A 27875-nucleotide genomic window follows, 5' to 3' on the forward strand; every position below is an offset into this window, starting at 1 on the left:
CTTTGGGTGTATATCTGAGCCAGTGATTGTCAATCACTTAAAAGCCCCTTAGGGACCATAGGAAGTCATAGTAACTGAATACATTTCCCTCCCACTGCTGTTGCTTATGTGGATCTTCATTCCTCTATGTTCTCTTTGGCAAACCTATTTGTCTTTTCTTTCTCCAATGGCATGGTGTTGAAAAACATTCCTGCTTTTGAAAAGTTTGTGCTTTTGTACATGTGTACACACACACAGAGGTCACACACACACAGAGGTCAACTCCCTTGTTCTCTTCTTCCCCACCCCCCCATCCCCACCATGTACGAACTTTATAACTCAAAGACTTACCTACTCCTGGACAAGAAGCCCTCCCTGAGGTGACTTAGCTACTTAGGTTGTACTTTGGACTTCTCCAGTGCAGCAGCTCTTCTAGAACCTTCTACCCTGTGACTGTGGAAACAGCAACTGTGTCTCAACCAAACATTGATGACCACAGTGCATTGTATGCTGAAGGTGCTTACTCTATAGTTTGTGTTTACTATGTCTCTGGTTATCTTGAGAGGAGGAAATGTTTCATGAGGATATCCATTCTCCATTGCACAGTGCAGGCTACTTGGTACTTGGTTAATAGTAAATGCTTGATTGACTGATCTTCATCAAAGATATTTGCTTTGAGGGGCAGCATAGTGGTGTATAAAGCACCGGCCCTGGAATCAGGAGTACCTGGGTTCAAATCCGGTCTCAAACACTTAATAATTACCTAGCTGTGTGGCCTTGGGCAAGCCACTTAACCCCATTTCCCTTACAAAAAGAAAAACCTAAAAAAAAAAAAAGATATTTGCTTTGGTTTTGTTTTTTGCAAGGAAGCAGGATAAGTGACTTGCCTAGGATTACACAGCTAGGTGATTATTAAGTGTCTGAGTCCTCCTAACTCCAGGGCAGTTGCTCTATCCATTGCTACATCTAGCTGTCCCCATCAAATATATTTTGAAACTAAATATGTTGTCCACTGATTTCATGTTAGTTGTTTGCAAATTTACTCTTGATGAATTCAACAGATAGGATTTTTCTCCTTATGGAAGCCAAGTTATTTCTCCATGAATGGTTTATACTATTGTATGATCGTTTCATATGCTTTTTTGTTGTTGTTCATATTCTTTTGAAAAATATAAGATATGTTTTCTTTTACAGATTATTCTTATTTTTGGAGGAATTCCATATCTCTGGAATCTTTCTGGAGAATTTTGTTTGCGTGCTGGATTTGGGCCGGAGTATGAGGTACTTTTTCTTATGTTTAAAAATGTTTTTTCCCCTTTCTTGATCTACAGAAAGATTAATTTGGTGATTAAATCATTCAATATATGTGTATTATTTAGAGTTAGGACCTTACATGGACTGATAATGGCCTGAGGTACATTTTGCCATGAAACAGCTATTTGAATTATCTCTGAGCCATCTCTGTGCAGGGATGTGGGATATCAGCCCAGAGTGGAATGAGAGGACTTCTTGGAGGAAGGAGGCTTTGGGGAGCAAGCACCTCCCCAACACAACCTTGTTGGGATTCAGGAAGCAAAGAGAAATGAATAGTGACTCAAGAAATGACTTGCTTATGGGATGGCAGTAGTCAAATGTCCTCCCATTTTTCTCCATATTTAAACAGCAGAAGTCTTAGGATCATCAGGTCAAAGACCTAAAACTAGAAAAACCCTCAGTAGTCATCTAAGTCAAACCCATGTATTTTACACTTGAGGAAATTGAGGGCCAGAAAGTTAAAAGCCATTTGCCTGAGGTCACTTAGGCAGTAAGTGATTTTGAAATCAGATCCTTCGGCTCCACATCCAGTGCCCTTTCTACCACATCATGCAGCAATCCCTTTGGAAATCCCATATGGGACAGAGGATGCAGTTTCTTACCAGTCTGTTACTTTCAGACGTTAGAACTCATGAACCACTGTACCTTAGAAATTCAAGGACAGGGAGAACAGAAATGATATTGAAATCATAGTTATAATTCTTCAAGCAAATAATTCTGATTTAATTCTAAGTAAAAGAAATACAGAAATTTGTTCATTTGGCATTTCTGTCCATCAAAGCGATTCATAGGCAATATTGTGTAGGTTCAAATTTGAACACGTCTTCCCTGTACCAGGAGAGAGGACAACAACAGAGGAAGAAAGAGGAGAAACTCCTGAGCTAAGTTATTAGGCATTTCAACAGAGATGAAGAAAAGCACCTTAAACTTTATAGAAATTAGTTACATTGTGCACATATGCTTAAGTATACATAGAGGTGAGAAGATTGTGATCCTATTCATGCTTTTAGCAGAATATAATTTATAATGTCATTATTTTATTTTTGAAAAATAAAGAAATGATCCTGAAGAATCTTGTGGACAAGATTTTAGGTTTTGGTTTTGTTTTTGTTTTTATTCTCCCTAAATATAGATATCTTTGGCCACTTTCTAAGAAAGAAAAAGTAGCAATAATTTAACATATGAAGAAGTTTTGAAATATTTGCTCCCTTGCTAATAAATCCAGGCTTTTAATGAGGGAGGCTATTGACAAGAATGTTTCACATTTCTATTTTAAGTAATAACTGATAGAGGTAACATTTGGGGAAGACTGCATTCTCCTCTCAGCAAGGTCATACTGCAGAAACAAAGACTTTTCAAAGCAAGATGGGATATTGGAAATAAGCAAGGTTCATTGATCTTTTTCTTGGATCACTTTTTTAATCAGTTTAATTACTTTTAACCTCTGTTTTTACTACACTAACTTCATTTTACCTATCTAGTGTTGAGGCATGTGGAAACAGACTTTTTTAGTACTGGAAAATATTTATTTTCAAAAGAAAGCATTCTATTTGTGAAGCAAATGAAACATATCTATATATTTCTACATGTATCTGTGTATATATGTGTGTGTGTGTGTGTGTGTGTGTATACATATGTATAGCTGTATCTCAGGGACCAAAATCAAGATTTAAAAATTTTAGCAAGAATTTATTAATCATATATTATGAATTCTCCAGGTACTTTATACATACTCTCTCATTTGATCCCCACATTTTATCCATGTGAGGTAAGAGTTATTATTATCCTGTTGTCATAGATGAGGTAGTTGAGGTAAACATTAGTGAAATAATTTGCCCAGGGTTACTAGTCTGCAACTGGATATGAAATCAGGTCTTTCTGATTCTAGGCCTTTTGCTTTATTCACTAAATCACTCGAATTCTGTGCTGAGGTTTGCAAAACTTACAGCCCTGTATAAATACTAGCTTTTTGTGGGGAATGTGATATCATAGAAAGTGTCATGATACATAATAGGTTTGCAATTAGAACTAAACCCCCAGCCTAGAACTAAACCCTTCTATAGTTTCAGAAAGAGAATTTTTTCTTCTTGAAAGTTAAATTAATCAACTATATTCTTGCCTTTCTTATTTCTTTTTGTCTCTTACATATTCTTTCCCACTGTGGCCTACTCTTGGCCAGTTTCTTTTTTTCCCTCACTCTCTCGGTATAAACATTCCTCAGACTTCCACCCTCTGTCCTGTCCTTTCTGCCTACTCCTTTCACAGTCTCATCCACTTTGTTTTGCTTTAATTGGCTTTAATGTATTACCTCCTATACCTTTTATCTCCAACCTGATCATAAGCCAAGCCTTGTATAAAATTCTAAAGGACAGAGATGAAGAGGGAGGGCATTCTAGGCATTGGAGAGGCTATTACAATGGTCCAAGAGCAAAGAAATGGAGGCTTGAACAAGAGTGAGAGTCTTATGAGCTAATAGAAAGAGGGGGACTGTTGCAGGAGGTATTATAGAAGTAAAATCAGTTGTACTGGGCAACTGATTGGATTTGGAGGCAGAATGTGGAGGAAAAGATGAGTTTGAGGTTTTAATCTCTGGTAACAAGTAGAACCATATACCTTTTGGTAGAAATAGGAAAGTTGGGAAGAAGTTGCTAGCTTAGCAGAGCATAGGAGTTTGAAGTGACAGTGGGACATAGAGGTAGGAATACATAGCAGACAATTTGAAATGAAAGATTAAAGATTAACACTTGGGAGAATTTAAGGCCACATATTTAGATTTGGACCTCTTCTATATATTTTGAACACATGGGAAAGACGAGAGAATGGAGCCTGGGAGGTACCTCATTTAGATAGTAGCAGGAGGAAGATGAACTAGCAAAAGATACCATGACCAGTCAAAAGAGAATAGAGAAGCAAGAGAGGAGAAATTCCCCAGGAAGAGAAGGAAATCAGAAGAGTTGAATAGCAAAGAAAAGTTAAAGGAGAATAGAGATAGAAAAGAGCATGGGATTTAATAATTGAGAGATCACTGATGACCTTAACATAATGGGGCAAGATAAAAAAGCAAAATGGCCAGTGAGGTGGTAGAGGGGTTAAGAATAGATAATTATTTCCCCCTGGGATTTTATTATTGAAAGGGAAGAGAAATATAGAATGTGGTTGGAAGAGATCACAGGGTCTAAGAAAGTCTTTCTAAGATGGGAACCTGTTTTAGATATCAGCAAGACAGCCAGTGGGCAGGAGAGGCTTCAGTTCGGAAGGAAGAAGAAATGATTGGAGGAAGGAGGGGATAGGCTTGAGGACATATGAGGCAAGACAAGGGAAGGGATAGGGTTGAGGACATAAAATAAGAGTTTAACTTGAGATCAAGGAGAAAAAGACCATCTTGTTTTTTGAGGCTTAGGAGAATTGTGATTTTTTTTTTTTTTTTTTTTTTTTTTTTTTTTTTAGAAATAGTCATTGTCTTTTCTTGTCTTTAGATTACTCAGTCCTTGGTGTTCCTCTTTTTGGCCACACTCTTCAGTGCCCTCACTGGCTTACCTTGGAGTCTTTATAACACATTTGTCATAGAAGAAAAGCATGGTTTCAATCAACAGGTATTGTAGAATTCATTGACACAACTTGTGCTGTGCCAGAGTCTCTACTTTTACTTATACATATATCACTTAACTTAGACATATGTCATTTTTTTCTTCTGTTGCTTGAACAATTTGAGTAAAATGCATAGTAGATACAACAAACACTGAGGTTTTCTATTTCTTTTCTGTAAACACTTTCTACATTAATTATTTCAAGTATTCTCAGATCATGAATTTCAAACCACTTCTTTTAAAAGTATTGTGAGGGACCAAAAAAATAAATGAACTAAATTAGAAAAGGAAGCCTGCCCTCTAGATCTAGTCTCATTTGAGTCTTACCATTGGTTAATGAGCCCAGACTGTTCTCATAACACCATAACAAATAAAGAAATGACTTCAAGAAAGAAGGAGTACTTTTAGACATGAATCCCATGGCCTCTTCCTTCCTAATTTTTATAAAGGGTAGTCATTTCTATATAATTATTCCAGTTATTGATATTTACAAAGTAGAGAAAGGAGGTTACTACCTAGTAGGTTACAGGCCTTATCCTCAGCATAAAGCAGTCTCTCCGCATGCTAATGTTTCATATTCTTTTCAGTACTTATTGTTGACATCATTTAAGATTATTTTTAAAGAAGTGCTATTTGCAGAAGTATTATCTTGTGACCAACATTCTTCCCTAAGCTGACTGTCCCTCAGGCAAGGTAGTTCTTTTCTGGGCCAGAATCCTTTCCAGGTTGGTAGGACCTTTCCTGCTATGGCCTTAGAAACTTAAGGGTACCTCAACAATGCAGTGAGCCATTTGAAGTAGGACTTGAGTGGGAGAGTAATTGACAATATTTTAAACAAATAGTGGTATTCAGCTGGTTATTTAAATTAGCAGCTTTCTGTCATTTCTTTTTTTCAGACCTTAGGGTTCTTCATAAAAGATGCTATCAAGAAATTTGTTGTGACTCAGTGTATTTTATTGCCTGTTACTTCACTTCTGCTTTATATCATTAAAATTGGAGGTGACTACTTTTTCATCTATGCGTGGCTGTTCACATTAGTTGTTTCTTTGGTGAGTAAAGTAACTATTTTAATTTTAATTAGTATGAAAGCTACTCTTTTATTTTGAGAGTAATCTTTAATGTGAAGTGTGGTTAACGTTGTCAAATGCTGTACAGTGGTCACCTGGGAAGAAGGGAATTGAGGAAAAAAACTATTTGGATTTTGTAACCAAGAGATCATTGATCACTTCAGGGAAAGCTCTTTTAGTTGAGTGTTGAAAAGAAAAATCAATTTGGACGGGAATTGAGTGGGGAGGTGACATTTTCAAATAGGAGCAAGAATGATCTTTTCAGGCCTTTTGACTGGCCTTCTGTACCTTGAACCTACAAATAGGCTGAGAAGACAGGAGAATCGGAGGCAAAAGCACGGAAGTAATTGGTTTGTATTTCTATAGCCTTGATATGCAGACATATAACCACACAACTACCCCCTTTCCAACCTTATTTCTCTCTTCTATTCTATGTTTCAGTCAAGCTGACTTATTATTTCCCTGATACACCATGAGTTTCCTCCTTGTAGTTCTTAACCATTCTTCAAGTGACAAGTCAGAAAGCTCCTCCATGAAACCTTCTTTCATGCTATGAAAGAGCATTCTCTATCATAATTTTATACTGCAGTGGGACATCTCTCCTACTCCTACTGTTCTATCATTTTTTATAGAGAATCAAAAAACAGTAGAGCTGTGGGAGTGATCTTAGCCATTCTAATCCTAGGTTTTTACTATTTATAAAAATCAGGAGACTTTAGAGGTGTTCTAGGCCAACCCCTTCATTTAGTAGATGAGGAGCCTGCGACACAGAGGGAAAGTGATATGCCCAAGGTCACATTGCTACTAAGTGTCAGAGCTGGATTATTATTATTATTATTTTTTTAGGTTTTTGCAAGGCAGATGGGGTTAAGTGGCTTGCCCAAGGCCACACAGCTAGGTAATTATAAAGTGTCTGAGGTCGGATTTGAACGCAGGTACTCCTGACTCCAGGACTGGTGCTCCATCCACTATGCCACCTAGCCACCACCCCACCACCCCCAGCTGGATTTTTAAGCCTTGATCTTCTGACTCCTGTAGTTGGGCTGTTTTTCATCATTATTGTGTTCCTCATTTCCTACCAGCTTGTCCTTAGGAATTCTGTTGCCTATTTCCCTGCTGCCCCCTCCCCTTCCAGTGCCTGGCAAAGTGAAGTGTATATGAGTTTTGTGTAAATAAAGAAGGGAGTATAGTACAGAAGCATTTTTTTTCTCTATCTCCTCTCTTTCCCCTTTGTTTTCATCCTTTCCTCTAGACATCTGAGAAGCACATCTCATTCATCAGGCTTAGAAACATCTATAGTATCAGAGAAATAGGAAAGATGTTTCTGTGTGTTGATTTTTCTTGAATGATAAACACAGATCACTCATTGTGAGGCTTTACAGAATCAGTGCATTGCTTAAGGTCAGGTTAAATCTGAAAACAGTAGAGGCCCTGAATTAGTTTGAAGAAGGGATACCTGAAGAGCTGCCAAAACTTTAATTAGAGTACCTAGCTAAAAACAGGCAGTGAGCTTCCCTTGAGTAAGATCCTACAGTGTTCAGTGACATATTGGAAATAGGATCTCCAAAGTCCAGCCTGGCCCTGAATAAGTAGACACAGTGCCCTTCAGTTTCTGTTTGGACTATCATTAGGAGAGCATAGTCAGTTTCTAGATGGGCCACATGTACAGACCTCTAACAGAAAATATTTTAAGATCACTGCTAACTCAACTGGACTCTTGTCCTGGATGGCAGCCTGCTGGTTGGCACCCATGGTGGCTTTTTCCCTCTCTGTTTCAGACTGATTTACCTTAGAGGTCAGCCATGACCATACTCTATTATTCTGTTCTGCCCAATGGTAGCTGCCACTGGATCTTAGCTGTTGAGCCCCTCCCAGATTCCAAGCTCTGATGAAACATAAAGCTGTGGGTCTTGGACTTATACAGATGCCAAATCTTAATTGTCACTTATGAACCCAAGTAAACATAATGGGTTCACCAGTAATATAGTATAGTTCAGCTTGGCTGGATTGTGGCCAGCATCCATATTCCCTCTGGGATGAAGCATAAACTACTTTGCTTGGCATTTAAAACCACCTACAGTCTGACTTCCTCCTTTCATTTTGTGTGTTGTCCCCACCCCCCATACTCATCATTGCAATCCTGTTAGATCTTTAACTGGTTCTTGTTTGATCTCAGCATCCTTTATCTCTTGGAATCCCTAGCTTCCTTCAAGTCCCAGCTTGAAGTCTTCTTCAAACCCAATGACATTTATGACCTGAGGAAGAAGAGCACTAGAAGACAGACCAGCAAGGCACATGGCCAGGAAAAATTCACAGTAGAACTTCCTGGACTCCTGGGAAACTGTTCGAGTATTAAAAAACAAAGAACACATGTCCAGGATCATTAATCACTCCACATTCATATTTTATCAGCTGTATCTTAAAGGCTGCTATCTAATCTACAGCATTTAATTGTGAATGTCATGTATGAACTTGGTAGTTTTACATTGCACATATTTTACTTCCTAAACAAAGTTCTATGGAGTTCAGACCCATAGAGTCTTGCACTAGGAAGAAAATGTGTAACCTAGCACCCTGATGAAATAACTGGCTTTTGGACAGAACCTGTTCTGGCTGTTTGGTCTGTAAGGAGGAGTAACATTATTTAATCATTTGTACTTCTCTGTAGTCAAACTGCAGAGAAGGAAAGCTGGGACAGGTGAAATTTCTTCAATTTAGGTGGAAAGATCTGTGATTCAGAATTGAAGAGATCTAGTTTAACAATCTAATGCATATTTATTAGTTCTTATCTTTGGGAAATCTCTTCAACCCCTTGGGGTCTGAAATCCTCATTTGTAAAGTTGGGGGTTGGACCTGATCTCCAAGATGCCTTGTCATTCTGATAATCTATTAATGAAGAGGGAGCTAATGAAGATGAAAATTAGTTGTTAGTACATTATTCTCCAGGAGTTTACAGTTTAATTCTGGGAGGGCCCATGTATGCAAGTTTCTGTGATACATGCAAAGGAGAAAATGAGCCTTGATCTCCCCCTTGAGTATCAGACCTGCAATGTCAGCTGCCTGGTGGATATACAAATATCTCAAATATATATGTTCAAAATAGAACTCATTTCCTAACTCTTTCTAAAATGTTTCATTCTTTCCAACGTCTCTTTTTCTGTTAAAAGCATTGCCATCCTTTCCATTCATAACTTTCAAATCATCTCTGATCTTTTTCTTCCTTACCACCCCCCTCCCTAGACAGTTGTTGGGTTTTATCTAGTTTTATCTCTGTATTGAACCCCTTTTTTCTGTTAAAACAGCCATCACCCTAGTCCCGGCCTTCATCATCTCTTACTTAGACTATTGTGATAGCCTGCTTAGTTTCCTTGGTTCAATTTTTTCCCTTTCTCAAGTCATGTATATATATCCCGCATATAGCTGCCAAAATATTCTTTCATCCCTACATCTCCATCTTCAATTATTCTCCATTGCCTAGCAGGTAAAGCACTTCTCTCTATGGCAGTTAAGATTTCTCTGGAGTCTGATTCCCTCCTACTTTTCCATCCTGATTGCCTACTCACTCTTTGCCAGATCAACTTTCCAGCCAAACTGAATGACTTTTTCCGAAATTTAGCATTCTATCTCTACTTATTTGCCTTTTCATTCACTACTTCCCCTTGTCTAGAATATAACTTCTCCTTATCTCTTCTCCTTCTGAATCAGTTTCCCTTTGGGCTCAATTCAGGTAGCACCTCTTCTGTGAAAACTTTCTCTTATCATTCCACCTATCCCAGGTCTTAGTGTTTTTCCTCCCTCAGATTCCCTTGTCCTTTGCTCATTTTTGTACCTATGATTATTCTTCCTCTACTTCTACTGAAAGCTCTCTGAAAATGGGAACTATTTTTTTTATCTTTATAATTAGAACACTAGGTAGGTAGGCATTTAAAATTCATTCAGCTAAATTTTATAGCACAAATTATAGTGAAAACTTTTGAGGAGGGAATAATTCTTCCAATTTAAGGTCAAAGAGATCACGTAGTGGAAAAGGTTACTCATGAGGTGGACCTTGGAGAAAGGGTGGGGCTTTACTAGATTAGAATGGGAGGGAAACCATTCCAGGCATGGGGGTGAATTTAGTCAAAGCACAGATGGTAGAGAACTGCTAGAGAACTGGACAGCACTAGAGAATGAGAGAATTGTAGGAAGGGAAATTGAAAGAGATGAAGTTGGAGACAGGTTGTGGGAGCTTATGCTTTATTCAGTAGGCAGTGGGGAGACCTGACAGATTTTGGGAAATGAGTTAAGTGATCAGAGTGGTCTATTAGGAAAAGTCCTTAGACCTTGTGAGAAGGTGTTAGTCATTTTTTTTTGTTTTTTTGCAAGGCAGTGGGGTTAAGTGGCTTGCCCAAGGCCACACAGCTAGGTCATTAGTAAGTGTCTGAGGATGGATTTGAACTCAGGTACTCCTGACTCCAGGGCCGGTGCTCTATCCACTATGCCACCTAGCCACCTAGCCTCCCCCTGTGTTAGTCTGGTCAGAGGGACTTTGGCACTTGTACCAAAATCTAGAACCTTGCTGGGAATGGTCATCCTTCAGAAAATGTCTTAGAGGTCCTTCTCACTTTTACTTTTCAGGTGCTTGTCACTATCTATGCTGACTACATCGCCCCTTTGTTTGATAAATTTATTCCTTTGCCTGAGGGAACCCTCAAAGAAGAAATTGAAGTAATGGCCAAGAGTATTGACTTTCCTCTGACTAAGGTGTATGTTGTGGAAGGTAAGGTTATTTACAGAGGGTATGAAGGTCTTAGCTTTGAATTTTATTTTTAAAATTTTAGGATGTGATTGAAGGACTTTTGCCTTTAGAGTTCAGTTCTAAAATTTGGAATCTTGAATTTTCTAAGAATTGAGAGTGCAGCAGAACTCCAGTATTATTAGGAAGTAAGGATAAGATTTCCATTATGGTAATGAAAAATATAATGCAAATGGAATATGATTTAACCTTCAGTATACTCCAGGTTGTACAGTTAGTAATAATTAGCTATGTTCAAATGATTTTCTTCATTAGGGCCCTGTAAAATAGATGGTAGAAGCATTTTTAATTCTCATTTTACAGATGAGAAATTATGCCCTAAATTGGTATTGACACAATTTCTAGTGTTGACATCAAGATTCAAACCTCTCTTTTGACTCTTTAAGAGACATCTTTCTCCTGTGTCACATTCCCTTAATTCCCCAGCAACAGTAAAATATCTCAGTTGATTCTCAAAATAATCCTCAAAATAATCCTCAAAATAATCCTCAAAGATCAAGAATACAAGTAGTTTTCTTATTATAGAAGGTGAAATTAAGGTCTTGAGAAGTTGAAACTTAACGAAGGCTGGACGATGTCTTCAGATAGACAGCATATTTTGTGCCTGTTTCTGCCCACAAATGGAGAGAGTGGAAAGAGAACAGTGACTGCCCTGGAACCTCAGGGGAGCCTCAAGTCACTGAAGTGAGAGAAGGCCTGAAAGCATGAGGGGGAGTGGGGGATGGCTGTCATAGAAACTTAGTGACTGAGCAAGTCACTGTCCTCTGATCACAGAGGGCCCTGTGAGCCCTCAGACTAGGGTCCAGTAATCTTTGTGCCCAGCCTGGTTCCTCCTGCCCCTTCATATATATGATAACACAACCTAGGTGACCTTCCTATTCTTCATATGTGGCAAACAGTCTACTGCTGTGCCTCCCAAGGTTCGATGGAAGTACCTCCTGCAGGAAGCCTTTGCTGATCCCAGTGGTCAGCTGGTCTTTCCCCCAATATCTCACATCTACTTTGTGTGTAGGGTGGAAGAGTGGGTGTGGGGTGGAGTGATGTGGGTGTCTAACATGTATGCAATATACGTGTTAAGTAGATGATAAGCTCCTTACCTGCACACACACACACACACACACACACACACACACACACACACACACAGTTAAAAGACAAACCAAGTCATACTGTGTCCTTTCTTCTGCTGTCTTGCTGAAAGAATGTGGACTTCACATACATGGTGAACATCATATTACATGCTTTCTACTTGGAGAGGAAAGAGCTGCTGGAGGGAGGGAGAAAATTTGGAACTCAAAAGAATCTTTTTAAAAATAGTCACTTGGAAGAAGAATATAGTCTAATGATTTTGAGAGGAATTGAACTACTCACTTCAGTATTCATTTTTTTTTTTTAGGTTTTTTGCAAGGCAGTGAGGTTAAGTGACTTGCCCAAGGCCACACAGCTAGGTAATTATTAAGTGTCTGAGGTCAAATTTGAACTCAGGTTCTCCTGACTCCAAGGCCAGTGCTCTATCCACTGCGCCACCTAGCTGCCCTAGTATTCATTTTTCAACAAATATCTATTGAATTTTTCTATGTTCAACATTGTGAGAGAAACAAAAATATAGGCCATGATTCCAGTCTTCCAGAGGTTTTCAGTCTAATTGAAAAGAAACTAACATGAAAACATGAATAGTTATTTATTGATATGAAACAATCACAAAACAGTATAAGAAAATATGTAGTTATGTGTTAAATTGTAGGAGAGCTATAGGAATTCAGAAAAGGGGAGTGACAGACATTCCTGGTACAACTGGAATGAAAGCTTCTTGGAGAAGGAAAGCCCTGTCTTGAAAAGTGGGCAGGATTGAATGAGAAGGAAATTCCAGCAGAGAGAACGATACAAGTGAAGTCATGGTGGTAGGAATGAGAGTGGTGCTTTTCAGGATCCAGCCATCCTGCTAGCTGTCATTTTAGAGCTCATTCTCTTTTTTGGGACCTAAATCTCTTGATAAGGCCATCTATAGCAGGTCCTTTTAGGTTCTTAACTCTCTGGAGTCTGGCTTTCAACTGAAGCTACTGCTCTACAAAATGCTAATGATCTCTTCTTGACTAATCTTTAACAGGTCTCCATTGGCTGCAAAGGAGAAAGTGAATCTGGTGACTGCACAACTCCCCTCATTTAAATCCAATTCACTTGCAGGACATGGCATCACCTCCCTGATGTCATGGTACACTTAGAGATTGAAAGATTAACAACAAAAACAATTTTAATATCTTTTCATTTCTCATCCTTCTTGACCTTCCTGTAGCTCCTAATACTAACATTTATTCTCATCTCCCTAAGTCTTCCTGTCACTCCTCTCTACTTCCTCTTATTCTTCCTATCTAATAGCTCCTTTTCTATCTCCTTTGATAGTCCTTCACCCAGGGTGATTCTGTTAACTGTGGATGTCCCCCAGCTCTTTAACCTTAGCCCTTTACTATTTCACTTAGTGAGCTCATCCACTTCCATAGATTCAGCTAGCATTTCTATGTAGATGATTCTCAGATTTGTTTGTCCTGCTCAAACCTTTCTTGGGACTGAATTTAAATATCCATCTCTTAATTCTACTGTCATTTGAACTTCTAGTATTGTCTCTCATAAACATCGTAAGCTCATCATGACCAAAACTGAACTCATTATCTTTCCTCCCAAACTCTCCCCTCTTCCTAACTTACCTCTTGCTGTTGAGTTCCCTAGTTGTCATCTTTGACTCCTTATTCTCTCACCTCCCACATCTAGTCAGTTGCCAAATTATGTCATTTGTTCTCTCTCTCTCTCTCTTTTCTCCTCTGACACTGTCACCCTGGTGCAAGTCCTTATCATCTCAGACCCAGCAGCATTTGCCTGTGTATTTGCCTGTCACAAGACTTGGCCCACTCTACTCCATTTCCATTCAGCTTCCTAGCATCCGATTCTGGTTTGTCATCTCCAATCAGCACTACAGGTGCCATATTTTCTCCTGTTTGATTTATAAAATCCTTTATAACCTGGCCCCTGCCTCCCTTTCCAATATTCTCATACCTGGTGACACTTGATCTCTTGGCTTCTTCCTACCCTCCATCTCTTTGAAGTTTTCATTGGCTTTCCCCCCTTCCTGAATTCTCTCCTTCTTTGTCTCATCTCCTCTCTTCCTTCAAATGTCAGCTAAAGTCTTATCTTCTACAAGAAATGCTAGTCCCTTCCTCTGCTCATATTCTCCAATTTATCCTGTTTATAGCTTTTTTGCACAGAGCTGTTTTTGTAGGATTCCCTCAACTCATATTTTCAGCTCCTATACATCAGGAATTGTCTTTAACTCTCTTTAGCTCCCCAGAACAGTGCCTGCCTGGCATATAGTAGGTGCTTAATAAATTTTAGTTGATTGACATAGTAAATGCCTTGAAATTAGAAAGAACTTTAATGTTTGTTGAATTGTTTTGTTTTCATCTCTTCTTTCACATGGTAAAGGTAAAGGCTTCCAGAAAGTAGCCTAGGGGCACCTGGTCAAACTTGGTCAAAGTAGAATACATCCTGCAATACAGTACTGCAGTCTGTACCTACACTTAGGACTTTAAAGGGCCCATGATTTCATTGGTACAACTACTCTTCCACCACAACCCCATAGTCATTGGTTTCTTGACTTGTGGCCTAGAGAATTCATCATTTCATAGTATCTGGTGGTGAACCTTTCGATTGTTTCGCATCATCCCTAGACAAAGAGAGACAAATCCACCATGATGTTTTGTCTGACTGGTAGAGCCTGGCAGAACCTTGTGTGCTCCTTACCTAGTGTCTGAAAATCCAAAGTCATAGAAAATAGCAATCCAGCCCATTTTTTTGTTGTTCAAGGTGGACCTATGGAGAACTCTAGGTGAGGAACTTGCCATTACGAATGTAGGTTCTTAAAGTGTTGCATGAGAAATTGAGAAGTTAAGTGAGTTGAAGTCTTTCTGACCCCAGACTGGCCCTGTGCCTCCAATTAGGACATGATTCAGGAATTTATAGAGCATTCTGTTCACATGTATGTACAAAGTCTTATTTGATCCTCACAGCAACACAGAGGTTAAGCTCTTCTGCCTTGCTTTTTCCCCCTTCAGGTTCCACCCCTTCTGAACTTGGTGTGCCTAGAACTGTTTTTAAAGGACCTGCTCTTGAAGCCTAGGTATCTTTTTCAAATTTGAGTTAGTCAGTGAGTTTCCTCGGTGTCCACATTGATTCCTTTTTGTCCAAATTTACTTACATTAATATCCCTGGATCATCTTATTCAATACTAATGCTCTGAACATGTATCTATAAGCACCTAAGTCAACTGAAATTTCTTAGATTTTTTTGTCTTCTGTGAATTTGGGGGCATTTGTACTACTCTTACATTGCAGGGTGCTGTGTGGTTCCCAGCTTATCAGTTAAATATAGTTAGGGGTTTTTTTACTTTCTTTTTAAAGCACTTAACATCTCATTTGATCCTCTTTGGATCAATAAGTTGCATTCTTGAACTGGGTGTACTGTAGTGGTCTCTGTACTGTGTCTGTTCCTTCAGGGAAGAGGGGAAAAAAAGTTGGTATTCTAAAAAATGGAATTTGCATTTCACAATTAGGGATCAGAAACCAGATCTATCCAGTGATAAAATCACTGAGAAGGGAAGCAAGAGCATTTGTAAAGAATGGTCCAAAGAGTACCTTCTAAAGTCAACTCCTCACCTGCCTCTCCCTTGCATTGTGACTGACCAAGAGCTAGTGGTATAACTTCTGCTCTTCTGTTTCTTCCTCAGTAAAAGGAGTTTAATAATACTTGTATTAATTCTCTCTCTACTGATATCTTTGATTATCACAGGATCAAATGAGATAACAAATCCTTTGATGGAATTGGTCTATTTCTTTGAGGCCTCTATATGTATGTGTGTATACGTGCATACACACACTACACTAATGCTGTAGACAAACAAAACAGCAGTGTTAACAACTTTCCACATTTTTTTTTTTTAGGTTTTTGCAAGGCAAATGGGGTTAAGTGGCTTGCCCAAGGCCACACAGCTAGGTAATTATTGTCTGAGACCAGATTTGAACCCAGGTCTTCCTGACTCCAGGGCCAGTGCTTTATTCACTGTGCCACCTAGCCACCCCCCAGCAGTGTTACAACTTTGACAATTTCTATTGCTTACAAAGCATGAACCAGTTCAGGCACAGACAAAAAATTTTTTTATGATTTTGGTTTTTTTACAAAAATTAATTTCAAAATATTTGAATATCTGTGGGCAGGGATATTTCAGAACTATAGGATTACCTGAGACCAACAATATTATTTTACTAAATAATTGTAGAGTTGAATCTAACAATTTAATTAAAGACAGTATCTTAAAGATGTTTAATACTACTTAATTATCCCTTCATTGAAGAAGTTTCCCTCTGGCCTCAACCTCTGTTGTATGTAGACAAGGCAGCTAGAGGACTCAGTGGACAAAGTTCTGGTCATGGAGTCAAGAAGACCAGAATTCAGATAGGGCCTCAAATACTAGTTATGTGAGACCATGTTTGCCTTAGTTTCCACAACTGTAAAATGAGTATGTTAAGAGCACCTTTCTTGCAGGATTACTGTAAGGAGCAAATGAGATGAGAGTTGAGAGTTGTAGGGTGCCTTGCAGATCTTAAAGTGATGCTATATAAGCATTGATTCCTCTTTGACTAGATTCCTGGGCTGCCTAGAATGATTGCCGTTTATATAACAACTCAGCACAAGTTGTTTATTGGAATCTGCCTCTGTAGCAGAAATGTAAAATCTGATGTTCAAAAAGATGACCTTTTTCCTAGAATCAAAAATGATCACAAATTTTCTCAAAAGTTGTCTAAATTTTATAAAACTAGAGCTTACCATTCTCAGTAACTTCTGTGTTGCTATTTTGAAACATCTAAATATTAATCAGTATGAGTCAAAGAATATTGATTAAAGTCCTAGTGAAAGGACTTTAAGAACCTGATAGATTAACAATTTATTTATCTATTTATTTGCTTTGGTTTTTGCAAGGCAGTGGGTTAAGTGATTTGACCCAGGTCACATAGCCAAGTAATTATTAAGTGTCTGAGACCATATTTGCACTCAGGTCCTCCTGACTCAAGGGCCAGTGCTCTATCTACCTAGCTGTTCCTAAGAAATAATTTATTGAATCAGAGTGTTAGCTTGGTACAGTGCTAAGAATGCTGCTCCTAGTGATGACAAATCCAGACTATTCTGTTCTGTTCTGACTCTAATACTTCCTGTCTTGGGGCCTCCCTGGGCTTCAGTTTTCCCTCTAGAAAATAGAGATAATGACATGTTCACTGCCTCTCTCAGTAAGCCTAAGGATTGTGCTTTGTATACCTAACACAACCATGTGTCTCCTAAGTTGTCACTTCTAAAGATCATTATTTCATCAGAGTAGGTTCCCTCTACTTATGCAGAACACAGCTTCTCTACTATTCTTTGTGATACACTGTGGTCAGAATATTGCAATTTGGGACTGACCATCCAAGGCTGAGGCCCTCTGCTCCTTGCCAGGTATGGCATTCTGCTCTTAGCCTGTCTGCCCAGTCTTCCAGCTTCCTAGAGCCCATGCTCTGCTGGTGAAGTGTCGAGGACTCAAAGGTCACTGCTATGCCAGTGTAACAAGTCAGCATGAGATCTCAGTGGAAGGTTGTCATTATCATTAATAGCAGTAATGTTACATTTAAAGTATGCAATCTTGTCTCCTGTTTTTAATACCAAGGGAAGCAGCTCTGACTGTGGGATCAGGAAAGCCTGTGAATTCAAGACCTACCTCTGAGAGCTTGTGATCCTGACAAGTTTGATACTCTCACTGACCAGTGACACTTTCTTAACAGGCTAATTTCTGCTTTGATGACATTACAAGGTTTCAGCAAAATAAATTACTGCCAAAGGCATTGTTGTGGTATGTTGACAATCATTTTAGGTAGTTGACTGAGATCTTTTAGGTAGAGTACTAGAAAGGTTTTTTTTAATCCATATGACACTGAGTAGAACCAGGCAGTTTTTGGCCTCAAAAATTTAGTTTCTCTCTCCTTTGAACTCTCTCAATAGGATCAAAGCGCTCCTCCCACAGCAATGCTTACTTTTATGGCTTCTTCAAGAACAAGCGAATAGTTTTGTTTGACACCTTGCTGGAAGAGTACTCAATACTGAACAAAGAACCACCAGAGGAGGGCTCCCCAGAAACACCCAAGAATGAAGAGGGGGAAAGTCCAGAAACAAAGGCCAAAGTGAGAGTGAGTTGAACTTTAGCTCTTTTGTCTTCTACCAAAGTATCTACGGCCACTTCTAGTAGCCCCAAGGGTTCTGAGAGAACATTAGACTATCCCTCTTCCTGCCTACTGCTTATAGAATTGTTTCATCCCACTAGTAATGGAACTAGAGTCTTGCTGGGGGGGGGAGGCAGGAATATGATCATCTCATGACATAGCTACAATCCATTATGGTTGGGTTTCAAATAGAGGGTCTGTATTTTGGAGTGATTTCTTTGTCTTAGAATAAAGAAGTATCATTTTCTGGGATAAGGGAATTCTTTTGTTTTAAATGTTATTTTAATTTTCAGTTACATTCAAAGATGGTTTTCAACATTCATCTTTTTGTAATCTTTTTGAGTTCCATATTTTTCTACCTCGCTTTCTTCTCTCCCTCTTTCCCATGATAATGAGTAATCTGATAAAGGTTATATATGTGCAGTCATGTTTAAAGTATTTCCATATTACTCATTTAGTGAAAGAAGAATCAGAATTAAAGGGGGGGAATCCATGAGAAAAAAGGAAAAAACATAAAACAAGTTTTAAAAAGTGAACATAAAATGCTTTGTTCTGCATTCAGACTCCACAGTTTTTTTGTGGAGGGCATTTTCCCTCACAAATCTTTTAAAATTGTTATTGATTGCTGAACTGCAAAGGGAAGCTAAGTCTATTGTTGTTGATTATCAAACAACATTGCTTTTTATCTATGCAATGTTCTCTTGGTTCTGCTTCCTTCACTCATCATTAGTTCATGCAAGTCTTTCCAGGCTTTTTGAGAGTCCACCAGTGTTAGGGAGTATTATGTGTGCGAATGCTGTGAACCTTCATCACCTGGTGTCCTTGAGCACCAGAGCTTTGTTTTACTAAGTGCCATGGGAGTGGGAGTGAACCATGGATTGTGGAGGATATTTAAGCACTTGTATTTTGGTAAAAAAAACAAAAACAAAAAAAACCTGAGATCTTGGAGATCATGGGGTACAGGGAGAACTTGTCTCTCTTGTCTCCTGCCCCTTCAATGTTCACCTGGGGAAAGGTTAAGAGAGTCTCTGGAAAGGTACTCAACACACCAGCTCATGATTTTTTTTTATTTTTTGAAAGGCAGTGGGGTTAAGTGACTTGCCCAAGGTCACAGTCAGGTATTTATTAAGTGTCAGAGACCAGATCTGAACTCAGGTTCTTATGACTCCAGGGCCGGTGCTCTATCCACTGCACCACCTAGCCACCCTTGGCTCATGAATTCTTATAGAATAATCATCTCCATCACATTCATATAACATAATTTCTTCAGTCATTCCCCAATTGATGGACATCCCCTCATTTTCTAGTTCTTTGACACTGTGAAAAGAGCTGCTATAAATATTTTTGTTCATGAGTCTTTTTTTCCAATAAGGGAATTCTATTTATTTATTCATTTGTTTGTTTATTTATTCTTATTTTTGTGCAAATGATGTTTTTTTATACATTACTAAAATATTCTTGTTTAAGAGTAAACATAATACCCCCTCCCCCAAAAAATATAGACCTGCATGAGTAATAAAGTAAAGAGAAAAAAATTAAAATTAAAATAATCATAATCATCATCATCATAAATGATAGGTACAACCAGGTGGTGCAGTGGATGGAGCACCAGCCGTGGAGACAGGAGTACTCGAGCCCAAATCCGGCCCCAGACACCTAACAATCACCCAGCTGTATGACCCCGGGCAAGCCACCCCAACTGCATTGCCCTGCAAAAAACACAAAACAAAAAAGACCCAAAATAAAATAATAATAATAATAGTAGGGGTGGACAGAGCACCAGCCCTGAAGCCAGGAGCACCTGGGTCCAAATTTGGCCTCAGACACCTAACAATCACCAAGCTGTGCAGCCCCAGGCAAGCCACCCAGTCCCATTTGCCCTGCAAACCCTTCCCCCCAATAATAATGATAATAATGATAATAATAATAATAATAATAATAATAAATGTGCTTCAGTCTGTGTTCAGTACCTCCAGCTCTGTCACAGGTAGATCACATTCTTTATAAGTCCCATCACAAAAACTATTTTCTTATTTTTCCACCATTGCCATTGCTGATCTCAACTCCCTCCATTCGTACTTCCCCACTACCATATACTATATTTTTTCTCTCCTTTCACTCTTTCCCTCTTCTTAAATGTGCTGTAGGGTAGCTGAGTGATGCATCAGACAAATCCCTGACCCTGCCCGAGCCCACATACCACCCCTTAGGTCCAGCATCCACCTGGCCCTATGGTCCTGGACAGGCCATCCAATCCCAGCCCCTTGCAAGAAGTTAAAAAAAAAAGTGGTATATGTGAACATTCTCCCCCCACAGTCCATCCTCTGCTCCGTCCCTCATATCTCCCCCTTCTCCCTGTCCCCCTTCTCTCCTTCTTACTTTAGATGTCTATACTGGCATTCTTCAGGGTAACTTTGGTAGAATCATGTTGTCTCCAAAGAAGAGCTTAGACTTACTTTGGCTGACTGTCATGCAGGCCCCTGCCCTTTCATTACCAACCTGTCTTTCTTTTCTTTCTTTTCTTTCTTTTCTTTTTTTCTTTTTTTTTTTAAGAAAGATTTTATTTATTTTGAGTTTTACAATTTTTCCCCTATTCTTGCTTCCCTCCCACCAGCCCCCACAGAAGGCATTCTGTTAGTCTTTACATCATTTCCATAATATACATTGATCCAAATTGAATGTGATGAGAAAGAAATCATATCCTTAAGGAAGAAAAATGAAGTATAAGAGATAACAAAATTACATAATAAAATGTTTTTCCCCCTAAATTGAAGGTAATAGTCTTTGGTCTTTGTTCAAACTCTACAATTCTTTCTCTGGATACACATAGTATTCACCATCACAGATAGCCCAAAATTGTCCCTGTTTGTTGCACTGTTGGAATGAACAAGTCCTTCAAGGTTGATTATCAACCTGTCTTTCTAACATACTTTGTATTATCTCCCTCTATGCATCGCATTTTCTGTCCTCACTAGCAATTAAGGGAGGTAGAGGAAAAATTGGGAGGAGAAATGAGAGCAATGCTGAAAAATCATGAAAACCAAATCAAAAGCTTGGTGAAAGATATACAAAAAAATACTGAAGAAAATAATATGTTAAAAATCAGTTTAGGCCAAATGGAAAAAAGCAAAACAAAAGGAAAATGGGGAGAACATTGCCTTAAAAAGCAACTGGCCAACTGGAAAAGGAGATTAAAAAAACTCTGAAAAAATAACTCCTTCAAATGCAGACTGCAACTGAAGGAAGTTGATGACTTTTGCAAGAAATCCAGAAGAAAGGGCAGCTAGGTGGTGCAGTGCATAGAGCTCTGGCTCTGGAGTCAGGAGTGCCTGAGTTCATATCTGGCCTCAGACACACAATAATTACCTAGCTGTGTGGCCTTGGACAAGCCACTTAACCCCATTTGCCTTGTACACACCTAAAAAAAAAATCAGGAGGAAATAAAATTCTTCCAAAAAAGCCAAAAATTAGAAGAAAATGTGAAATATCTTATTGGAAAAACAGCTGACCTCAAAAACAGATCCAGAAGAAATAATTTTAAAATTATTGGGGTACCTGAATAACATGACCAGGAAAAGAGCCTAGACTTCATTTTTTTAAGAAATAATACAGCAAAATTGCCCTGAGATCCTAGAAGCAGAGAGTAAAATAGAAATTGAGAGAATTCATTGGTCACCTCCTGAAAGAGATCCCAAAAGAAAAACTTCCAGGAATATTATAGCCTAATTCCAAAAGTCCCAAATCAAAGAAAATTCTAAAAGCTGCCAGAAGCAAACAATTCAACTATCAAGGCTCCACAGTCAGAATCACACAGGATCTGGCAGCATCTACATCAAGGACTCCTAGGGAATGGAATATGATATTTCAAAGGCAAAAGATCTTGGTTTACAACTGAGAATCACTTTCCTTTTGAAACAACCAGAGGTGAACAGAAAGTTTGATCTCCAAGTACAGGACTCTGGTGAACCATAGAGGGGGCAGATGAGAAGGACTAACTATGAGGAACTTAATGATATTGAACTGTTTATATTCCTGCATGGGAAGAAGATATTGATAACTCATATGAACTTTCTCATTCATAAGAGCTGTTAGAAGAAGCATATATAGACAGGGCACAGGAAGGAATGGAATTATAATAGTATAATATAGTAAAAAGATGGAGTTATTGTGTGATAAAGGGAAAGTACTGGGAGGAAGGGAAAGGAAATGAAGAAGAAACTAAGAAATTTTACTTAAGAGTCAAGCAAAAGCTTTTTCAATGGAGTGGAACAGGGGAAGGCAGTGAGCCTTCATTCTCATCAAAAATGGCTCAGAGAGGAAATAACATACATACTGAATAGGCTATAGAAATTTACCTTCCCCTAGAGAAAAATGAGAAGAAAGGGATGGGATAAGGAGGACTGGGGGGAGGGAAGGGGGAAATAGGTAATAGAAGAGAAGGAAGATTGTGGGAGAGGGTACTCAGCTACAACACACCTTTGCTCAGGGCCAGGATGAAAGGAGAGAGGGAATAGAATAAATGAGAGTGAGGAGGAATAGAGTGGAGGGAAATAAGGCTAGTAATAGCAACTGTGGGAAAAATATTGAAGCAACTTCTCTGGTGGACTCATGATAAAGAAGGCAACTCACCCCAGAAACAGAGCCATTGGAATCTGAAAACAGACTGAAGTACATTTTTTCTCTCTGTTTCTCACTATTCTTGAGGTTTCTCATCTTCTTGGGTGGGTGGGGGTTATATTTACTTTTTTTTTTTTTTGCAAGGCAAATGGGGTTAAGTGGCTTGCCCAAGGCCACACAGCTAGGTAATTATTAAGTGTCTGAGACCGGATTTGAACCCAGGTACTCCTGACTCCAAGGCTGGTGCTTTATCCTCTATGCCCCTTATGTTTACTCTTATAACAAAATTATTGTAATGATTATATAAAATAAAAATATATTTTAAAAAGTCTTCAGACAAAGAAATAACACCCCCATCCCCTATTGTGTCTTAGGAATACAAAGGGGAAAAAAGCCAGAGCTTATTTTAAGCGTGGTCTGAACTTGGTGAGGTTTTTGGGGTTATATTCATGCTGTTAATTCCAGGAATAATTCCTAAATATAGATTCATAAACTGATTCATCTTCTTATTTTTTACTCAGAATAAGAAACAAGGCTGTAAAAATGAAGAGGTTCTTGCTGTTCTTGGCCATGAACTGGGACACTGGAAGTTAGGCCATACTGTCAAAAATATCATTATCAGTCAGGTGAGTAAGCATTCTGGTTTGTTGAAAAGACATGCTTTTCATCTCTGAGGTACCACCTCATACCTCTCAGACTTGCCAATATGACCAGAAAGGACAATGATCAATATTGGAAGGGATGGGGGGAAATCTGAGATACTAATATATTGTTAGTGGAGGTGTGAACTCATCCCACCTTTCTGGAGAGTAATTTGGAATTGCATCCAAAGGACAACAAAAATGCACATATCCTTTGATCCAGCAATACCACTACTGGGTCTATACCCTGAAGTGATGATGAAAAAGGTTAAAAACATCAGTTGTACAAAAATATTCATAGCAGCCCTTTTTGTGGTAGCAAAGAATTGGAAATTAAGTGAATGTCCATCATTTGAGGAATGGTTAAATAAACTATATGGTGTATGTATGTGACGGAACACCATTGTTCTATTAGAAAGCAGAAGGGATGGGAATTCAGGATAGCCTGGAAGAATTTGCATGAACTGTTGTTTTTTTTTTATTTTTTTTTGTTCTCATTTTGTACAAATGTTTTTTTTACATTAATAAAATATTCTTGTTTACAAGTAAACAAAATACCCCTCCTCCCCCATGAATATAGATAGACTTGCTTGGGCGAAAAAAGTAAAGGGGAGAGAAAAAAAAATAAAATAAAAAAAATAATAGTTGACAATTGTAGGTATGGCCAGGTGGCGCAATGGACGAAGCACCAGCCCTGGAGCCACGAGCACCCGAGCCCATATCCAGCCTCATAAACTCAACAATCACCCAGCCATGTGACATGCAAGCCACCCGATCCCCACTGCCCTGCAAAAACCAAAAAAAGAAAAGAAAAAAAAGACCCAAAATAAAATGAAATAGTAATAATAGTAGGGGTGGTTGGGTGGCAGACAGAGCATTGGCCCTTGAGCCAGGAGCACCTGGGTCCAAATCCAGCCGCAGACACCCAAAGATCACCCTGCTATGTGGCCCCAGGTGGGCCACCCAGCCCCACTTGCCCTGCACCCTCCCCCAAATAATAATAACAAAAAATGTGCTTGAGTCTTTGTTCCAACACCAACAACTCTGTCATGGGTGGATCACATTCTTTATGATAAGTCCATCACAAAAGTTACTTCCATATTTTTCCACCGCTGCCATTGCTGATCGCAACTCCCTCCTTTCACTCTGACTCTGCTGTAGGGTCGTTGACTGGCTCAGCATACAGATCCCTGGTCCTGGGGCCAAGAGGCCCTGAGCCCCCATACCACCCCTTAGGCCCAGCATCCACCTGGCCCTATGGTCCTGGGCAGGCCTTCCAATCCCAGCCCCTTGCAAGAAGTAAGAAAGAAAATGTGTTATATCTGACCACTCTCCCGCCATGGTCCATCCTCTCCTCCTTCATTCACATCCCCACCCCTTCCCCCTGCTCCCCCCTCCTTCTTACTCCAGATGCCTATACCCCATTGAGTATATTTGCTGTTTCCTCTCCTAGCCATCTCTGATGAGAGCAAAGATTCCCTCATTCCCCCTTGCCTCCCCCCTTCCATATCATTGCAATAGCTCATTGTAATAAAAAAAATCTTATGTGAAATATCTTGGACTATTCCCCTTCTCCTTTTTCTTTCTCCCATTCCATTTCCCTTTTTTTCTATTGACTCCATTTTTACACCGCATTTTATCTTCGAATTCAGCTTTCTCCTGTGCTTCAACTATAAAAGCTCTCTCTACCTGCTCTATTAACTGAGAAGGTTCATATGAGTATTATCAATGTCATTTTTCTATGCAGGAATACATGCAGTTCATCCTCATTAAGTCCCTCATATTTCCCCCCTCTCCTACAATCTCCATGCTTCACCTGAGTCCTGTATCTGAAGATCAAACCTTCTGTTCAGCTCTGACCATTCCAAAAGGAACATTTGAAATTCCCCTGGTTCATTGAAAGTCCATCTTTTTCCCTGGAAGAGGACATTCAGCCTTGCTGGGTAGTTCATTCTTGGCTGCATTCTAAGCTCTTTTGCCTTCCAGTATATTGTCTTCCAAGCCCTACAAGCTTCCAATGTAGTTGCTGCTAAGTCCTGTGTGATCCTGACTGCAGCTCCATGATATTTGAACTGTGTCCTTCTGTCTGCTTGTAATATTTTCTCTTTGACTTGGGAGTTCTGGAACTTTGCTATAATATTCCTAGGGGTTGGTTTTTTGGGATCTCTTTCTCTGGGGGATCAGTGGATTCTCTCCATTTCTATTTTGCCCTCTGCTTCTAGAATATCAGGGCAATTTTCCTGTAGTAATTCTTTGAAAATGATGTCAAGGCTCTTTTCCTGATCATGACTTTCAGGTATTGCAATAATTTTTAAATTATCTTTCCTAAGTCTGTTTTCCATATCAGTTGTTTTTTCAATGAGATATTTCACATTTTCTTCTAATTTTTTTTGTTTTGAAGTAATTGATTCCTGATTTCTGGTAAATTCATCAATCTCCCTGAATTCTATTCTTTGTCTGAAGGATTTGTTCTCCTCAGAGAGTTTTCTTATCTCTTTTTCCATCTGGACAATTTTGCTTTTTAAAGCATTCTTCTCCTCAATAACTTTTTGAACTGTTTTGTCCATTTGACCTAAGCTGGTTTTTATTTTCTTCAGCATTTTTTTGGATTTCCTTGACTAAGCTGCTGACTTCATTTTCATGTTTTTCCTGCATCTCTCTCCTTTCCCAGTTTTTCTTCCAACTCCCTCATTTGATTTTCAAAGTCTTTTTTGAACTCTATCATAGCCTGAGCCCAATTTCTGTTTTTCTTGGAGTCTTTAGATGCAGGAGCTTGTGCTTCCTCATCTTCAGACTGAGTATTTTGATCCTTCTTGGGCTCATTTGCAAAATATTTCTCAATGGTCTTCCTCTTGTTTCTCTGCTTGCTCCTTTTCCCAGCCTGGCCCTGGTTTGGGGGTGCTTCCTGAGCTTTTGGGACACTCCCACAAGGGTCTCAGTGTGTGAGGCTCTGTCCTCCCTCCTGGTCTGTGAATGACCATAAGCGCCCCCCTCTGCCACGGAGCTGAGGTAGGGGGGCCCTGTTGTTCTCTGGGGGGGGCCTAGACTGCGATCAGGTTCTGAATGTGGTCAGAGCCCCAGAGTCCTGTTCCAGAGGCAGAGGACAGAGCTGGGCAGTCTCTCTTCACTCCCCTCCCTCAGCTCAATGGGCTCATGCCCTGGGGGCTCCTGCTTACGGGCTCCGCCTGCTTCTGTTTCAGGCTCTGGGCTGCAGAAAGACCAAGCTGCTCCCTGTGTGCCCCGAGGGCTGGGCTCCTCAGGTCCCCCGCTGTTCCCCCACTTTGTGCCTGGTGCTCCCCAGGGTGCAGCTCAGGAGACTCCCCCGCTGCTGTGAGCTGAGACTATCAGTGCCTTGGGGCTGCCTCCGGGAGGCTGAAGTTCTTTCCCTCTGGGGGGCCACCCTGACCCTGGGGAGCAGAGCCTTTCTGCTCTTTTCTAGGTTACCTTGAGTAGGAGAACTGCCTCACTGGGTCCCTCTGTGGGTTCTGTCTCCCGAAAATTTAGTTACAGTCCTTAGCTTATGAGTTTTATGAGAGAGCACCTAAGAAAGGATCCACTCTTGTTGCCATCTTGGCTCTGCCCCCCTCTGCCACCCAGTAGAAGTAAAATAGATACTTTTGCTTTCTTCATAAACAAAGAATCTTTTCCTGGGGAAGACAACCAGGAATCACTGTTCTACCTTTCCAAATTCCTTTTCAGATTACTAGTATTTAGAAGTCATTGACTTCCAAATATCTTGACAAATGCAGCCAATTAAGGGGAAAGAAAACATTGAGGAAGAAAACCAATTTATGAAGTGGGAATATTTTTTTTAATTTTACCTATTTTTCTCCCAACCTCACTTCCCTTCCCCTACACTCCACAAAAGGCAGTCTGATAGTCTTTACGTTGTTTCCATGCTATGCATTGATCAAAATTGAATGTGTTGCCAGAAAAATCATATCCTTAAGGAAAAATAAAACATGAGATAGCAAAATTGTGTAATACATAAGAATTTTCTTTTTAAATTGAAGTTAATAGCCTTTGGTCTTTGTTTAAACTCCACAATTCTTACTTTGGATACAGATGGTATTTCTCCATTGCAGATACCCTAAAATTGTCCCTGATTAATCCATTGATAGAAATGAGCAAGTCCATGTTACTGTTATGGTTTACAATGTTCTTCTGGTTTTGCTCATCTGATTCAGCATCGGTACATGCAGGTCTTTCCAGGGTTCTCTGAATTTCCATCCTTCCTGGTTTCTAATAGAACAGTAGTGTTCCATAACATACCACAATTTGTTTGAACATCCACTCAATTTCCAATTCTTTGCTACCACAAACCGTGCTATGAATATTTTTGTTACAAGTGATGTTTTTATACTTTTTCATGATCTCCTTAGGGTATAGACCCATTAGTGGTACTGCACATTTTTATTGCCCTTTGGACATAATTCCAAATTGCTCTCCAGAAAGGTTGGATGAATTCACAGCTCCACCAACAATGTGCCCCATATTCCCCATATCCCTTCCAGCATTGATCATTGCCCTTTCTGATCATATTTGCCAATCTGAGAGGTATGAGTGGTACCTCAGAGATAATT

General features: G+C 39.4%; 1 protein-coding gene across 3 annotated transcripts in view; it reads left to right on the forward strand.

The window, feature by feature from the left end:
• ZMPSTE24 (zinc metallopeptidase STE24) overlaps positions 1 to 27875 on the forward strand; it is a 50472-nt gene that overhangs the window by 10840 nt on the left and 11757 nt on the right. For all 3 annotated transcript variants that reach the window (XM_074217639.1, XM_074217641.1, XM_074217640.1), the window contains exons 3-8: positions 1174 to 1260; positions 4770 to 4886; positions 5777 to 5929; positions 10565 to 10706; positions 17817 to 18001; positions 23173 to 23277. In XM_074217639.1, the coding sequence (XP_074073740.1) occupies positions 1174 to 1260; positions 4770 to 4886; positions 5777 to 5929; positions 10565 to 10706; positions 17817 to 18001; positions 23173 to 23277 (789 nt within the window). The remainder of the gene's footprint in view (positions 1 to 1173; positions 1261 to 4769; positions 4887 to 5776; positions 5930 to 10564; positions 10707 to 17816; positions 18002 to 23172; positions 23278 to 27875) is intronic.

Source organism: Macrotis lagotis, chromosome 1 (genome assembly GCF_037893015.1).
Source record: "Macrotis lagotis isolate mMagLag1 chromosome 1, bilby.v1.9.chrom.fasta, whole genome shotgun sequence".
Taxonomy (NCBI): Eukaryota; Metazoa; Chordata; class Mammalia; order Peramelemorphia; family Peramelidae; genus Macrotis; species Macrotis lagotis.